General features: G+C 38.7%; 1 protein-coding gene across 3 annotated transcripts in view; it reads right to left on the minus strand.

Annotated features, from left to right (window-relative positions):
- Positions 1-18,292, minus strand: part of CDKAL1 (CDKAL1 threonylcarbamoyladenosine tRNA methylthiotransferase) — a 414,554-nt gene that overhangs the window by 13,120 nt on the left and 383,142 nt on the right. For 2 of the 3 annotated variants that reach the window (XM_085310029.1, XM_085310030.1), the window contains 2 exons: positions 13,691-13,774; positions 11,120-11,284 (listed from right to left, as the gene is read on the minus strand). The exons of the other annotated variant lie outside the window; for it this stretch is intronic. In XM_085310029.1, the coding sequence (XP_085166155.1) occupies positions 11,120-11,284; positions 13,691-13,774 (249 nt within the window). The remainder of the gene's footprint in view (positions 1-11,119; positions 11,285-13,690; positions 13,775-18,292) is intronic. 3 annotated transcript variants of the gene reach the window in all.

Genomic DNA, 18,292 nt, shown 5'->3' on the forward strand with positions numbered 1-18,292 from the left:
GACTTCTTTACAGGCCATGTTCCAAGAAACCGGTGTTTCTACTGGTAAGGCCAGGTAAAAARGCAAAAAGAAGAATATTGAACACGGGAAGAAGTTGATGATACAGTAACATCAACAGTCATGATGGCACTTGGAGGCTTATGAAGCAGAGTAAGAAGCTGGGAAATAACTATCTGCTTATGGAATGATGAGCTAGGGAGGTCAAATACAACCTCCAAGCCCTTCAATGTCTGTGTGATTATCATCACCCAAAACAACYGTAAGTGTGTGTTCCTTTTTAAGAAATGTTTATCATTGAAATTTTCTCAACTTCACATTCACATTACAAATGAGTCATCAGCCCTTCTTCACCATAAAGATTACATGAGGAAAAATCATGCCATCGCCTGTATACCTTGATGGCTCAGATGGTCATGTATTTCAGCTTTGATTTTGACTTTATACTAGTGTATCTTAAGAATTATTTCATGMCAATTCCTATGACCTCAACAATAAAAAGTTGAAGCACCACTGAGGTACATAAACATCACTCTCTAATTCCAAAGTCTCAGGTTTTTGACCTGAATCTGGGAAGAAAGAAAACTGTTTTCTCAAGATCATAATTTTATTGTTACATTAAACCTGAGCTGTAGTTCCTCTCTCCAGTAAAAGAAATGAAAGAAATAAACAGGTTGAAGACATAACATGCTATGGGCTTAAGTTTCAAACACAGGAAAACTATGTTTGACGCCCTCTGACTCTTCTGGAACCTCAAAAGATGCACCWCTTCTGCTGCACCTCTGAGAATCTGCTTAGAACAAACTCCTAATTAAAATGTACAGTAACTATGAAAAAGCTTTAAAATCCTTTTTGGTGAAAAAGAAAGGCATAATATCTGAAGGACCATGTAACAGATACAATGCTAATTTTACTGTAGTGGGAATGCATACGGGAGTTGGGCTATACGTACTGATCACCATGTCACACCACCATCGCGACCTTTCATACTAGACTGACTAGAACTTTCAGTACAAGATTCTTCCCTCCTAATTTTCAGACAATTACATTAAATATATATCCCCTCATCAGGTAATTATATCAAATTCAATTAYACTCTCTGGATTTTAAGAAATGGGAGTGATAGGTGTCATTAGAGTAAGTCAGGAAAAACCGTTCTGCATCTTTAAGGAGGGTTTTAACATCTGAGAGAATAAATTAGAGTTATGGGGGGAATCTTTCAAGTCATTTAAATACATAATGAGAAGTAGTCAGAGGAAGGTTATCAAGAYTGGTGTACTGTACACTAACCCCAAGTAAAGCTGCCCTCTCTAATGAAGTGCTTAAATAATTAGTTACTTTTCTAAATGTTTCTTTTATTTAACAGTCTTTGATAAAACCCACAGGACAGCTTACTTTGGAACTTGTTACGAACAAGAACTGAACCTGAAGTTAAATAAATCTAAGTGTCAGGTCTCAGGAAAACCTCCCATACAATAGGCAATGAGCCAAGTTTCTTAGAGGTAGAACATAAACTTTTAAAATAATTATCCCCACTTGAAGTTTGAGAAGGATTCTTAGAAAAAATCTTCAATTCAGGGAAGGATACTCCTAAAAGGGCAAAGATTTATTTCTGTTGTCCAGTAAATCTGCAACAACATGCTTTAATGCCTGATGGCATGATCAAAACTGATCTGATTACATAACAAAGTCTCTAGAGTGAATATTAAACTTGATACAGTACACAGTAAGTATAAATACAAAGTTACTGTATGTAACTGGTTTACTAAGTTTGCTTACATATGACATCTTCCTGTGGACTGTCTTGAAGCATATGGTTATTCTAGTATACTCACTAGGGTCACATGAAGCTGTTTGAATATTCTAGCACAAACAACATATTTTTGCTGGACTAGATTTAAGGATCTAAATTTCACTGCCAGTACACTGAAATATGGCATTTTGATGACACTGGTATTTTAAGATACACTTTCTCTGGTGTAAYCATGAAACAACAACTCATTATTTGACTGTAATTTGATTTTAGTTATCAAAGATAAAGCCATTGTAAATTTGCCTTTGCATTTTTAAATGCAGATATAAATGTAAACAAAATGCTGAGCATTACTGTAYTCATATTTTAAAATAATTTAATCTAAAATTGCTACAGCTTATTTTTTCTTTTCCCTACTGAAAAGGCTGCATTTCCTTTTTCTTTATCTTACCATCAYTGACATAAGAAAAAAAATCTCAACYCTAACGTTACAGGCAACAATATTCAAAATACAAACATAAATCAMTATATACAAGCACTATCATGGTCTGAGTGGGAAAATTTATGATTACGAATGGATCTCAGCATTACAACTCAAAATTAATCCTAATATTAAAGGATCATATCAACAGTACTTTAATAGCGTTGTCACAGTGGAAAATATCAGTGGAAAAATATATTAATAKATATCATAGTAAAAACTGGTTATCATAAAAAGAATCAGTAACAACATAAAGGATATATTTTAAAGACTATTACAAAATTGGTAATCTAGACAGAATCTAATAAAACTTTTTGAAAGGATAATAGTATTAAAGGAAAGAACACYCTAATTTGCTTTTAACATGGTTTGCTGAATTCTTTGAAGTTAGATACACTTTTTCCAACAGCTTTAAGTTAAAAAGTAGCTTTTTGGTCTCATGGTCYTTTTTTATGGTCTCATGACCACAATTTTCATTTGCTTTCCAACCAGTCTCAAAGTTAATAAATGCTCTCACTCAATGGTTCTAGCAACAAACACAGCTTCAAGAGGCAGAAGTTCAACATTCCAAATAACTTCTATGAATATAACCAATTTACTTGAATCTACTACTAATCTTTGATTTGGTGATGGAGAAAGCTACATAACCCGTTCAAACCTGCTTCCTCTCAACAGTTCTGTGTGCCTTTTTCACGCTGCCCTACCTGAGTATTCACGTAGAAGGACAACTAGGGTTACAGCTTTGATAGAGGAGAACCAGGTAGACAAATCACGCATCCCACAATTCCCCTTCTTAAGGCAATGAAGACCGCTGAATGTCCTGTGCTTCTGATCGTATGTTTGCTTGCAAGGAAGGGAAGGGAGAGAAAGCGAAGGAGAGGAGAGAGCAGTATCGTCTACATGAGCTTTCCCGGGTGSCTGAAGAGTAGTAATGAAAAGGGATCACTAAACAACACAAGCTATCTGTCCTTGTCTCGCCCCAGCATTAATCTGCACTGGAGAGGTACAGAAGTCAAATCTATACTGACTTGTTGGCATGATCMGTTGGAAATAAATGACCCCCAAAAGGACAGATTTAGAAAATCAGTGGCTGTTATATTTTTATTTTTCTTTCCAAAGATCCACTGACACTTATTAAATTCATTAAATGGCATACAAAACAGCAAAGCATTAGTAAAAACAAATGTGTTTTGACCCTCTTCAAAGAGTCTGCTGGTTAAAACTCAGATTGCAAAGAAAAAAATGTTTTAGAAAGAATTCCCGAATATGACAGGGAGTGCCAAATAGYTGTTAAAATCACCATGGAGACACACTCCTGATTTATTCTGTATTAAGGGAGAGCAGATCCCCCCCTTTCATCTGTAAGGTCACAGTGCAGCAGGAACAGGTCCAGCATTAGAGATAACACAGGGAAATGGCAAAACTGCTTAGCACTTGGAGTTCGGCTTCTGGAGGCAGGAGGGGTGGAGTGCTGTTCTGTTTAATCTCTCGTTCTCCAGAAAATGATTTACAGTTGAATCATCATAGTCATTATTATTTCTATTTATTGCAAACACTGCACAGGATTAGCATAATTATGTAATTTAAAGTGATTAGACAGTGACATTCAGGCAAATAACATTGTCCTTTGAGGAAATGGAAAGTAAATAAACCAGAGTTCATATCTTTCCACCTGAAACGGACTTAAGAGCACAATTGTTTGAAAAAATGGCTACATAAAACCTGTAAAATCAGCTGAGATTTGAYCACTGGTAGTTGAAATTCAGCCCTACCAAAGACATGGGCAGAAAGACTATATCCCCTTTAAATCAAAGGCCTCAGAATAAAACTACCTGGGTGAAGGAATCTTGTGCTGGGTCCTGCACTGGATGCATTCAGCTTATTTTGCTGCCTTAAATCATCTGCATTTACTTGACCCCTCTAGGCACTGCAGGGAATTGTTCTGGATTGCTCAGCTGTACTCCATTCCAGTTTGCTTGTCATCCAGATAATTGCTGGCTAAATTACCACACTCAAAGAACTACAAAAAATAGGGCTGGAAACAAATTGGAAAGGTCACCTAGCCCATATCTAAGGCTCAAAGCAGATAACCCATATCTAAAGCTCTTCTCACAGACATTTGCCAAGCATGCTTTTAGAGAACAGCAGCGATAACAATTCCACAACGACCACAGGCAACGTAATCCAGTGCTTACTTAAATTCAGTAAGAAAAATCTATTCTGCCAGTAAGAAAGAATCCTGCCTGAATTTCAGATCCTAGGCTGAGTAATCCTAGGCTTTCAAGTAGAAAAAAACCTCAAATCAACTCAAATCTCCAAATAAATAGAGCCAATATAAAGCATAGATTTCATGTAGAACATGAAAATCAGTATATAAAGAACAGCACATTACAAATTTGTGTCATTTTTTCCMAGGGAAAAGCAACACTTTTAAAGGTCCTTTTTAAAAGCAACTATAAATGGCTTTGGGCTCCACTATTAGGAAKGAAATTTCCCTTTTCTTACACTAACTTTACAGTGACCTCAGTGAAATAASTGAAGAAAATATGAGAAAAATGATTCATTAATAAGAATTTAACACTGTCTTCTACGGCCTTTATTTACAACCAGCAAGCAACAAGAGTAACAACTTGAACAAAGCTGATTAATCCATGTAAAAGCAGTAACCAGTTGCATGCCTTGTACTAGAATCTGTTGCTTTAGAGAAAAACAGAGAGAGAACAACTGAGCCAACAAAAACATGCTCCTACATCAAATAATGCAAAAGCAAAAAATATTGCATCATATTTTCATGAAATATCGTATCACCTGAAAAAATTACCATTTTACACAGAAAACGCTATTCCATATTAACTTAAATAGAAAATTCTCCATGTATTTCTCAAAATGGTCCTCCTCAGACATTGTGATATAAAAGCTTTGCAAAACAGCATTCTAAAAGAGGTGTGTTTTGTTTTATTTTATTTTTTACTTCACTTTTTCTACTTTGTAAATTCCTATCTATCATTAGCATTTCTCATACTTTCTGTAATCATCCTATTTACAGAATATTATGAGAGATTCCTCTACTTGCACCTCTACGCCATTTTTGATCCATAATTTGCTTCTTCATTCTCTTTTTTCCCTAAATCATTAATCTCTAGTTCTTGTTCAGGATCCAAGTCTTCAACCACTTTGAAACACCAGCTTATATAAAATTGGTGCTTAATAATTATTTCAGTTTCACACACACCTTCCATGTATCTTTCCAAGTCCTTGAAGGAAGTTTCCAATATAGAGATCTTAACTCCGCTATRATTTCTTTCATTTCTGTTTCAACAGAAGATACGTTCTTCTCCCTTCTCCATTTTACTTTGCCWGAAAGTGAAGCACCCTTTCTTCCTAAGATCAGAGAGCTCCCTTCAAGCTATGCTTTGCTGAGTCTTCTTTCTGGCAGCCGATAAAGAAGTGTTTGATACATTGTAGCTTTCCTGTTTYCTGACATCAGAAAAAAAGCTGGGTAAAGTCTAAAGGTCATCTTTCGCTAATRTAAGTAGAGAATACTTTCAGCTAACTGGGAGACTGGGAATATCAAGAGTCTTCAGGAGTATCCAGAAGGAAGGACAGACTGAAAAAGSAACAAGACTGCTCGCTACCTGAAAATCACTGGCTTATTCTTCATYTCCTCTTAAGACCCCCAAAATGTGAATCAGCCTAATGGGCTAACTATGCACATTCCTACGACCAGGGAGTCCACACACATGAACCAAGATCCCAGCATCACAAAAGGAGAGATACTGCACATGGGGACTGCCAGTAGTACTAGTTCACGTGGAAAATGTTAACTTGGATCACGTATGATCAAGTAAAACAGTTGAGATAACTGAGAGAAAGATGTGCCTATATTTGTTTCAAAAGAGTCAGTCCTAGCTGTATTATGAAAACAGCAATTATAAACATAAAATAAGTACGAATATTTAATTAAATAACCAGTTAAAATGTTTTTTGTGTTGCCTTAGTTTTCTATCTGATGAAAATTTCCCACTAAAGCCTTCCAGGCTTATAGGGCTTTGAATTTGGCAATGCATTACAATTCTGGCAGATAGCCAGTCTTTTATTTTTATCCCCCAGACCTTAGGCCTCCTCTTTATATATTTCTCATCTTACAATATAATTATTTTACTTCTCTTCCTCTAGTCTCAAAACACATGTAAACAAATAGAATTATTTTTGGAGTACAAAAGCATAATATATTCTATTTCAGTTTCTAACAGCAGATGATGCTACTTTGAATGATTACGTTTGGGTAAACATTTCTACGGAAAGGATACATCTATTAGGTATTTTACATTCTGCTGCTGAGAAACTCTAAAGATCCCTACATATGCCCAAATAAAATCAATAAAAAGAAACAAAAATGTTATTTTAAAATTAAATTACTTTCAGACCTCTGACACATTGCATTGCTATTTTCAAAAATATTTATTATGCAGTGAAAATGAACTCAGTACTCTGCGCATTGCATACCCYCCTCCAAAATTTCAAGGACTAGTTTACCTAAGCATTTCTGGATGTAGCAGACACGGTAAAAAGCTTTACTGAATATTAAAATGTGTAAGTATCTCCTTAATGCTTTGTCAAATYCTAGCCTACCTCCTGAAAGAGGATCACATCTGCAGAATTTACGTTGTATCTTTTTGTTTTCTGAGAGTTAGACCTAACTCTTAATCAAAGGTTTGAGATATTTATTTACTGTTATTTTCAATTGCAGCTACTAATTCATGGTACATTTGTTTTGTCCGAATGACCATTTTTACCGTCTGTCAATATTTAACGTCTGTCAACACTGTCAATAACGCCCTGCCCAAATTCTGTTAGATTCACTCGAACTGAATCCAGAAGCACCCTCCTGCATGGGCTCACGTCTTACTGATTTCCATTTTCACCTAAACCTGACATGATAAAGTGTAAAGGTCCGTTCTTGCGATACACCCTCTAGAAACTGTTCTATTGCTGAGCCAGCAACTGCACATTTTAAGCTCAAAGAAATCTAAATATAGCAGATTTAAATTTCTGAGTTGAGTGAAATTTCTAAATGCTTTTGCCCCAAAAACCCAAATCAGCCTGGAAAACTGTGCAATGTAAGCCCTGGTTCACTTTTGAGTGGCTTCTATCAAAAATTCATGCTGAAATAAAAAGTTAATCCTGGTAAACAGTTGTGCTTAGCATTTTAATACATAATACAACCACTGCAATCAGTAAGTCTGATCATTTTGCCTGCTTTTTAAGCTGAGCCATTGACTCAAACATTCCTCCTCTCTTCCTGTTCCAGTTTTTGGATTCTGCCACAGAGCCTGATTCTACTGAATGCCAGGACCTTTTTCTAAGCCTGTCTACTCAGTTATGCTTTTCTTCTTGGATAATAGAGTAACTACAAGAAAATTAATATGCATTGTGTGCATTGTGTGCTTTATATATATCGAAAAAGTATGATAAAAAGACAAAATAGAAAAATTCTTGAAACAGTTTTATAAACATTTGTCTGCTTCTGCTTTGGCACAGACACATAATGCATGAATGTTTTATAGAATTTGTAAAATCTTTAACAATTCTTTGTGTGACATTCTGCATTCTCTTTTTTTCCAATCCAATCTGCTGATTCTCGTAGGTGACCTATTTATCCTATTTCTTGAGGCCACTTTGCTACCCCAGTCACAGAGTCAAAAAAAGGATATGAAAAACTACAATTTTCCCTTCAGACACACCATATGATTTTGGTGCTTCCGTTGAACTAATCAGAAAAAATTATCGAGGGACACGTAGCAGGTGGGAAGGAGAACACACAATTTCAGAAAGTCAGATAAACTCTGATCCTTCTGAGGTATTCTTCATCACAGCATTTATATAAGTTTATTTCTTTCTTAGGGTGGTTTTCTGCTTGCATTGACATCTTCACATTATGGTATTTTCAGTTTTTAAAACTTTTTTTTTTTTAAATCATATGATTCATTTCTCTTAAAACTGTAAAGTTTTGGAAGATTTCATTCTTCCCATGAAAACTCCTCAGAGAGAAGTACACCTGTGACTTATTTGGAAACACATTTTTTTAATGACTCCTGTGGAAGTTAATGAAAATACTGATAATAATAGCAAATGATGCCTAGGATACACAGAAATAGCACCTTTTTAACTGCTGCAGACTGTCTAAAATCACATTACAGCCCTGATTCAGCTCTCAGTCCCTTTGCCTCATAACACTTACGTACATGCTGAACTGTAAGGTGTGCACTACAGCTCCAGCAATGTACATGGTCACTAGGAAAAAGCTAAGTGCCTTGCTGACTGGGAGTGGACTGAAGCACAGAAACGTTTTACTGCAATGCAACCCATTACCGCAGGCTTTGCTCTAGATTACCTCAATCTAAGCTTAAATTCACATGTCTCTCTAAAGTAGCTCTCATCAGGATCACTGAACATAAAGAAGAGGAATTTGTAGTACGCAGTGTCAYACGAGCAGTCTAGCACTGCCAGCACTGAAAACACCCCGGGCGGAACGGAGAGCATATCTTCTGCGGGTTTTGGTTGGTGCCTGGAAGAGCTTCCGCCACCCAGCAGCTGCTGACTACCCATTATTTTAGCACTTGGAATGTAAATTAGGCCCCAATTCTTGCTCACTTGTGTGCAAAGGATGAAGGAGAGAGTGAGGAAGGCCAAGTGCTTTCATTTCTTGCTTTTGTATCCTGTTTTAGAACTCTTCCTCCTCTCCACTCTATAGTTCGATARCTTGACTCAAGAGAAAAGCTGATCAAAGGTGCTAGTTCTGCATGCTGCCCTTCAAAAAGCCTCCTGGCTGCCCTGGGATCTAGCTGAAGATCCAAGATCTTTGGCTACTTTGGTAACAGTATCTAAATATAGATGTTCCAAGCTGTTCTGTTCTTTTTCTCCCACAACCTGCCAAGTGTGTGCATAACAAGATATATAAAGGGGTGTATGATAGGTGTCATCCCTGTCCCTATCTTTACAGCAAATAGAGTCATGTACCATGGTTTTAACATGAAACTAGCACACAAACATTTTAGCTTAGAATTAAATGTCTCAAGCTCATCCATCAGGAAACATCTTCCAGTAGTTCAATCACACACACACACACACACACACACAAAAAAAAAAAAAAAAAAAAAAAGAGCGTCTTTCAATCAGGTGACAAAATGCCACAGTTTTTTCCCAGGCACCTACATCCCTTTAAGTTCCTGATTTGCCACCTATATGTCATCTGTCAGGAGGAACCTCCACTAACAACTGCAGTTCATGTTACATGCATTGTACAATGACTGACCATGATTAAAAGCATTCACTTGTAGCTTCCTAATACAACACAGAAGATSTTCCATTTACTGAACTGTTGAGACTGTATTTTTTTTCCAGAAAAAGAAAGTTCCTAACATGTCCAGTGGACAAAACATAAATAAGAYACTCCCTAGAAGGAGTATTGGCAGCCACCGAAATTACAAAAAGCAATTTGCCGTATCATTCCCTTGCTATACCCTTTTACTTGGGCATTCCTGACAGTTGGTTATATCTAGTCAAAGGGCAAGAGCAGAACTCTACATTTTACACGCATCTCTGATTTCATATAGAAATTATCAGTCATCTTGGTCATCATTTTCTCTCTCATTTTTAACATGCAAAATTTCAGTCAACTTTCTGCTTGCTTGTTCCCATACTGCAAGCTCCTGGCAGCACGTACTCCGTTTAATGACAGACTTGGTTCTGTTCCAGTGGATTATTAAAAAAAAATGTTCTGATGAAAAAAGCAGCTGTGTTTAAATAGCTACAAATTCCAATCAATTTAAGATTTTTTTGCTGTTTTTTCCTCTTACAGTCCCTTATCAGGCAAATATACACATATACACAGACACTATTCAAAGCAGAGTTTGCAATGTGTTGATGCTTAAGTTTCATGATCTGCCAAACACATTATTGAAGGCGCATTATTGCTGCTCTATGTTTCCATAGCCAGTTTTATTCAAGATACCAAATAGTTTAAACACTAGTCCCGTAAGTTATACATTAATTATTTCTTTTCAGTATGGTCACCTGTAACTCTAAAAAAGATAATTTTTAAATACTTGTGAACAATTTACTGTAAAAACAGTAAAGTGATTTATAAACTGCCAGTTATCTTTCTTCCACATGCTAAATTATTGCTATATATTTTTGGAGCTCCTAACAACAGTGCTGGAGAAAGGACATCAAATGATGCTTAGAAATGTGATACACATTTTCATTTCACACTCCATCAGTTTTTACAACTAGAGCTCCGTGAAATGTATGAGAATACTTGGCTAACAGCCATATCTACTGAGGTGTAAAATAAGGATCAGATACCCTTTAAAAGGAGTTTTTTTTCTTTACATGACTAAATCAGATGTTGACCTTCTACCAAAATATACCGAAAATACTCAATGCATCTGCCCATCAATGAATTTTGAACCTCTGSACCTAATTTTGAACTGTCTTAATGGACATGTAATCAATGAACATTTCTTAAAAGAGGTTTGTAAAAGAAAATAAACAAATAGATTCATCTAAATCCAGGCTGAAATATGTTGAGCTATATAATTTCCAGTGTTAAATCTTTTCCTTTCTGATAAGTTCTTTCCAGATCTCACACTCTGGAACAAGAAAAAAGCTAATTATTGCCTTTACAGTCAGCAAAGTAAAGTCATGGGCATCAGGAAAAAAAAAAACTTTTAAATTCAGATTTCAATCTGTCAGAAAAGATTAAAGCTTCATGCATACATAAAAGGAAAACTATAAAATGATAACAGATATATAGCCTGGAATTATTATGCTTGAACAGCTGCTGTTTTACTAGTGTAGGAACGCACAAAATACCTTTTACTCACCTCTGTTAAACCAGAAACTTCTCCTTTTGCTAATGGTCTGGTGATGGATGCAGTGTAAACTCTGGCATCTGACACTGGCTGCCCCTTCATAAAATGTTTACCAGCTTCATAAATATTCACTTCCACCATCTTACCCATTAACAGAGGCTCCTTTGGCACAAGAACCTTTCAAATAAAGACAAGGACATAGTTACTGAATATCACAGAAGACATCAGTGCCTCCAGTGAACCAGCGGCTCCCTAGTTTCACCTGCAGCAGGTGTTAGGTGTTCAACTTGGAGGAAATTTCCCAATTCATGAAGAATTTTAACAGTTTTCCCTTGAAGTCTCAAGGAGCTCGTGACTGTAGGAGTTTCCAGATTCTAGATTCTGCCGAGCTTCCTAACAGTCTTTTAAGACAAGGAGACCTCTTTGGCTTTTTGAGATGAGAAAGCTGAGGCTAACTGGAACTAAGTGGCAAACATAAAATCACGATCCTAATGCTGAGATGGGATTATAAGGCGACTAGACCATAGTTCTTTCCATATAGATCTCTGTGGGCAAATTTAAATSAGGGAAATTAGGTAATTAACTACCACTAGGCCTGTGATCTTTGTAAATCTTGGTATCTCCATATTTGAAATATCAGTAAGAGTATTAAAAGTAAATCCCCAAGGACACAGAAGCAGATAAACGATTACTACTTCAGAAGATGACAGAAGTTAAGTGAAAATATCTAGGAGGTTCTGTAAACCAGTAAGCAGCCAGGCTCAGCCTACATTCGTGATTACGGATAGCACTGTGTTTTGTTAGGGGAAAAAAACCATACTACTAAGAAATTAAATTTTGCCAAGAAAACCCCCAATCTCAACTGTTAATCTGGCAAAGTAGTTTTCAGTCACTGTAGACTACTCTGCTCAATGAACTACTTCAAACTACAGTCACTGTAGACTACTCTGCTCAATGAACTACTTCAAACTACATCATCAAAACTTCTGACAAATTTAAGTTGTATTTCTGCCAGGAAGTCTGCCAATGTAGCTCTGCTGATGTAGCTTTACTGGAAAACCTTTTAAATACAGAAAAGCTTCAGTGAAAAGAGAATATTGAGTTAWCAAAACATGACATTAGGACTCCGAACTTCAGTTTCTAAAGTATAATACAATATTCAGTCACTCAAGAGTGGTTTTAAATTTACTATCATTACATTTACTAATGTTAAAGTCAGCCACTTAGTATCCAGTCCTCTGCTCATCTGGGTGTGCAGCAGAATATTACCCTTATCAAAGATATCGCTTATAGTATTTTTATTTTAAGGAACAGATAAGCATTTTGATAATAGGAAGCATTTTTTCCACCACAAAATTTAAAATTCCCACCAAAGTTGTTATTTGTACTTAGTGTAATCTTTACCAGTCCCAGCCAGGGGCTGTATTAGGTGCTATACAAATAAACCATGAAACATCCACACTTTTTCACATACTGCTTTTTGTTTAATTAATGAAAATTTAATGAAACAACCACTAAACACTAAAAAGCCCCAGGCAAATCCTTTTTAATCTCTACGTGGTGAACCATATTCTTCAAATCTGACTGACACACTACAAAAGCAAAAAACAGAGATATACAAGACTTAAATAGAGGAAAAAAAGTAATTAGTGAACTAGATATCCAACAGAAACAGGTATTTCCAAAGCAGTAATATTACTTAAGACTAAGCAAAAAAAAGTGCTTTAACATAATATGGGAGTAAAATAAAGCACTATTGCTCGACTATACAAGCATAATCATCATCAACAGCCTATCATGATAGGACAACTGAATAACTAAATGTAGCAAAACCAAAGTCAGCAGCTCAGGGCAAGAAAATGACGAACAAGCCAAACGCAAAACCAGAATGAAATACAGATGATTCAAAGAAGCTTTCAACAAATCATCTACTTTTGAGTAAAAATAATGATTTTGTGAAACAGATCCTGTACTTCCATCCTGGCTCATAAAGATTACGTTTCTGTGTGAAAAGAATCATTTATAGAAATTACCTAGCAGGAAATACAACATATCAGACTGAAGTGTTAACTTAAACAAGAGAAGCCTTTCTTTTGCACCAAGATCTTTTCTGACCTTTCCCATTGTTAGAAATTAAATTTTTGGCAAATTGCATGGATTTTCTGAAAGATGTATGGAAATTATCAAGATTAAACTACTAAGAAAAAATGCTTCTGAGACTTCACAAATTAAAACCTCTGTAATAATGAACAGTGTTTTAAACCATTTGAATAAYTTTCTCATTTATGAGATTTTGCATTTGAACTAAATGCCACAAGTATCCTCCACATGCTGTATATCCAAAGAGTTACTGCATATTTCTTAACATGATTTCAGGTAATTTATATATTCAACTTGATATTCGGAAAGTTACAACACAGAAAGACACAAAATTTCTCACAAATAAGTCCAGATTGTCACACCTTTCCTGGAAAGGGTGCCTTCTTTTTCTTTACTTGTCTTTGCACTGTGGCACACTGTTGCAGAGATTAWCAGAAAGCAAAGATAAAGCAAAAAGATGTCATTTTGTTTATTTTACGGTACCTGCTCATAGAACCGATTGTGAGCGACATAGTAATTGGAATCAAAGGATTCCTCTGTTACAAGAACCCTCTGCCTCTCACCAACCTGCAAAATAAAAGATAAGAGAGATGACTGAGAAAACAAAACCCACAAATCCCATTCTGAAGAGAACTGCAACCTTAAACAAACACACTTAGGAGGAAGAAACAAATTCTCTTAGGAAGTTCAGTGTCAGCAAGGAAGCGSAGAAAGCCTTAATTTAGTCTAAAACTGAAAGGGTGCGAGATCACAGTTAAGGGCTAGAACGGCAGTACTGTAATAGCTTAACATGAAAAGCCAGTTCAGACCTGTAAACTGATWTTTATTAACACAGTAATAGAAATAAAAACATTAGATATGCATGTGGTCCATCGCTGCTTCATCCAATAAATCAAAAATTTCCCCTTCAGCATCAAATTCTGCAACAAGTCCTAGTATAGGTTAAAATCAAAAGAAAACAAAACAACCACAGGACAAATAAAACAACACTAAGCAGTAAACAGGTAACCGCAACACTGCAGAACTCCTAGATACCATCAAGCTAATCCATTTGAGTTTTTTTTTCTTTTTCCTAAAGACACAATTACTATGTATTTGTATAGGGCATCTTTTTATCCCATTTCAGCAATATCACTAAGCTGTACTCAAGACATCACATTAATATCCATGACAGCWCATCAGCACAGAAATTTCCATTATATAGTAAAAAGACTCAGTGAAGAAGTAACGTTTTAACAACTCACAGATGCAGTAATTATTAAGCTACTGTGTATTATTGTATTTATATGTCCCAACTTCTACATTCAAAGAAGAAGTTCAAAGACGGCATCAATTGCAATTCTGTCAAATGAAAGACCACATGGAAAACCAGTTCCAGTTAGTTGCCATGTAGGTATGAATCAGGATCCGACACTCTGCAAAGTTCAAAATCATCTCCACAACACCTTTTATTTCATCCATTACTAAAGTTGTATGATGAAGTTTAGCTCTGGTTTTCTGCAAAGCTTGAAGACATATTTAGCTCATATTTTCAGTCAGAGCCCACCCCCAGTTGTTTCATTTAAATGTACCCTAGATTTTTTCAAACTATTTGACAAATGTATATTCTTCAAATTGTAACTGTATAGCAAGCTGAATTAACTTACTGCTTTTATTACTGTCACTATCTCAAGAATCAACAACGTATTTTCATATTTTGCTCCAATCTTTCAAAATCTGTGAGCAAAAATTAAATTCATGACCACTCTTGGGAAGATATCATAGAATCATAGAATCAGTAAGGTTGGAAGGGACCTCTGGAGATCATCCAGTCCAACCTTCCTGCTTAGCAGGGTCACCTAGAGCATGTTAGACAGGGTTGCATCCAGGCGGGCCTTGAATATCTCCAGAGAAGGAGACTCCACAACCTCGCTGGGCAACCTGTCCCAGGGCTCCATCACTCTCACAGGGAAGAAATTTCCCCTCACGGTCAGGCGGAACTTCCTGTGCTTCAATTTCTGCCTATTGCCTCTTGTCCTGTCACACAGGACAACTGAAAAGAGTTTGTCCCCGTCCCCTTGACACCCTCCCTTCAGGTACTTGTACACACTGATGAGATCCCCCCTCAGTCTTCTCTTCCCCAGGCTGAAGAGGCCCAGCTCTCGCAGCCGTTCCTCAGAGGGCAGGTGCTCCAGTCCTCTGATCATCCTCGTAGCCCTACTCTGGACTCTCTCCAGTAGCCCCACATCTCTCTTGTACTGCGGAGTCCAGAACTGGACACAGTACTCGAGATGAGGCCTCACCAGGGCTGAGGAGAGGGGCAGGATCACCTCCCTCCACCTGCTGGCAACGCTCCTCTTAATGCACCCCAGGATACCATTGGCCTTCCTGGCCACAAGGGCACATTGCTGGCTCATGGTCAACCTGTCATCCACCAGCACTCCCAGGTCCTTCTCTGCAGAGCTGCTCTCCAGAAGGTCAGCCCCCAGCTTGTACTGGTGCCTGGGGTTATTTTTCCTTAAGTGCAGGACTCTGCACTTGCCCTTGTTGAACCCCACGAGGTTCCTCTCTGCCCAGCTCTCCAGCCTGTCCAGGTCTCTCTGAATGGCAGCACAGCCCTCTGGTGTGTCAGCCACTCCTCCCAGCTTGGTATCATCAGCARACTTGCTGAGGAGGCACTCTGTCCCCTCATCCAGGTCATTGATGAAGAAGTTGAACAGGATGGGACCCAGGACTGAGCCCTGGGGGGCTCCACCAGCCACAGGCCTCCAACTGGACTCCACACCACTGACGACGACCCTCTSAGCTCTGCCTTTCAGCCAGTTCTCAATCCACCTCATCGCCCACTCCTCTAACCCACACTTCCTGAGCTTACCTAGGAGGACACTAGGGGAGACAGTGTCAAAAGCCTTGCTGAAGTCAAGGTACACAATGTCCACTGCTCTCCCCTCATCTACCCAGCCAGTCATTCCATCAGAGAAGGCTATCAGATTGGTTAAGCAGGATCTCCCCCTGCTGAATCCAGGCTGGCTACTCCTGATCACCTTCTTTTCCTCCATATGTCTGGAAAGGACAGCCAGAAGGAGCTGTTCCATCAGCTTTCCAGGGATAGAGGTGAGGCTGACCAGCCTAGAGTTGCCTGGGTCCTCCTCCTTGCCCTTTTTGAAGACTGGAGTGACACTGGCTTTCTTCCAGTCCTCAGGCACCTCTCCAGTTCTCCAGGACCTTTCAAGGATGACGGAGAGCGGCCTGGCAACAACATCTGCCAGCTCCCTCAGTACCCGTGGGTGCATCCCATCTGGGCCTGTGGATTTGTGGATGTCTAGCCGGCCCGGAAGCTCTCTAATCCTATCCTCCTCAACCAAAGGAAAACCTTCCCTTCTCCAGACTTTCTCCCTCATGTCCAGGCTCTGGGATTCCTGGGGGCTGCCCTCAGCAGTGCAGACTGAAGCAAAGAAGGCATTCAGTAATTCTGCCTTCTCTGTATCCCTTGTCACCAGGGCCCCTGCCCCTTTCAGTAGTGGGCCCACATTTTCCCTAGTCCTCCTCTTGCTGCTGATGTGTTTGAAGAAGCCCTTCCTGTTGTCCTTGACATCCCTTGCCAGACTCAGTTCCAACRGGGCCTTAGCCTTCCTCGCAGCATCTCTACATACTCTGACAGCATTCCTGTAATTCTCCCAAGTATCCTGTCCCCTCTTCCACATTCTGTGTACTTTCTTCTGTCTGAATTTGGCCAAGAGCTCCTTGCTCACCCATGCAGGTCTCCTGCCCCTTATGTTGCACTTCTTACTCATAGGGACGCATGTAGATGTCAGGGTGGTCAAAGTCCCCCATGAGAACCAGGGCCTGTGATCATGAGGCTTCCTCCAGCTGTCTATAGAAGGCCTCATCAACTTTCTCTTCCTGGTCAGGTGGCCTGCAGTAGACACCCACAACAGTGTCCCCTGTGTTACCCTGCCCATTGATCTTACCATAAGCTCTCAACTGCCTCCTCCTCCACCCCTAGGCAGAGCTCGATGCATTCCAGTTGCTCTCTCACATAAAGAGCAACTCCACCACCTCGCCTCCCTGGCCTGTCTCTCCTCAAAAGCACAGAGCCATCCATGGCAGCATTCCAGTCACGTGAGCTATCTCACCATGTCTCTGKGAYTGCAATGAGCTCATGGCCCTGTGACTGCACACAGATCTCCAGCTCCTCCTGTTTGTTCCCCAYGCTGCCTGCAYTGGTGTACAGGCATTTCAAAGAGGTGGTCACGCCCGCAGGTTTCCCAGGGAGGGTGTACGGGGGTCCCCCATGGCCATGTCCCAAACGCACATCCCCAGCTGCATGCACCCGTTGGAGGCCCTCCAACCCAGCCTGTGTTTTGTTGTCTACCCTGTCTCTATGACGCCTCCCCTCCCCGCTCCTACCTAGTTTAAAGTCCTCTTTACTAGGCTGGCCAACCTGTTGACAAAGGCAAATGTGCCCCGCTTGGTGAGGTGAAYCCMWTCTYTCCCCACCAGTTGTTGATCTTCAAACWATGTTCCATGGTCATAGAATYCAAAACCCTGTTACCAATCCCAGCRGCATAGCCMGTTGTTGATTTGGACATCCTCCATATCCTAGTGATGGCTGCTATGCAGAAGATTTGAGTCTCTATCATAAGGCCCTGGTGAGCTAGCAAGAAGATGCAGATTAGATAATGACGTCTTGATTACATGTTACAAGAAAAGTAACATACAAGATTTTTATGATTTTCTCTGACAATTAATGACAAAAGGAAAAACAGGTAGAAATTAAGGTCATGTGAACACCTAATACCTGCCCTCCCTATTCACACACCTGGGATCTTCCCAAAGGAAACTCTGGAGAATGAGGGGGATGGTGAGTACCCACATCCTCTCCTAAACTACAGTTATAATATATTCCCCAGGACCACAACAGAACAGGAACAAGCCTTGATTCACAGACCTAGCAACAGAATCCTCATAGTGGAAAAAAATATATATATATTTTAGAGGAGTTTAAGAGCTATTTGTAGCATATTTGAAATATATATCAATGTTTCTCTAGACAGTCTGTAATTACAAATAACAATACATACAGTATATTCATATATTCAGGCT

Source organism: Rhea americana, unplaced genomic scaffold (assembly GCF_003343005.1).
Source record: "Rhea americana isolate MKP2758 unplaced genomic scaffold, rheAme1 scaffold_31, whole genome shotgun sequence".
In the NCBI taxonomy this organism is placed as follows: domain Eukaryota; kingdom Metazoa; phylum Chordata; class Aves; order Rheiformes; family Rheidae; genus Rhea; species Rhea americana.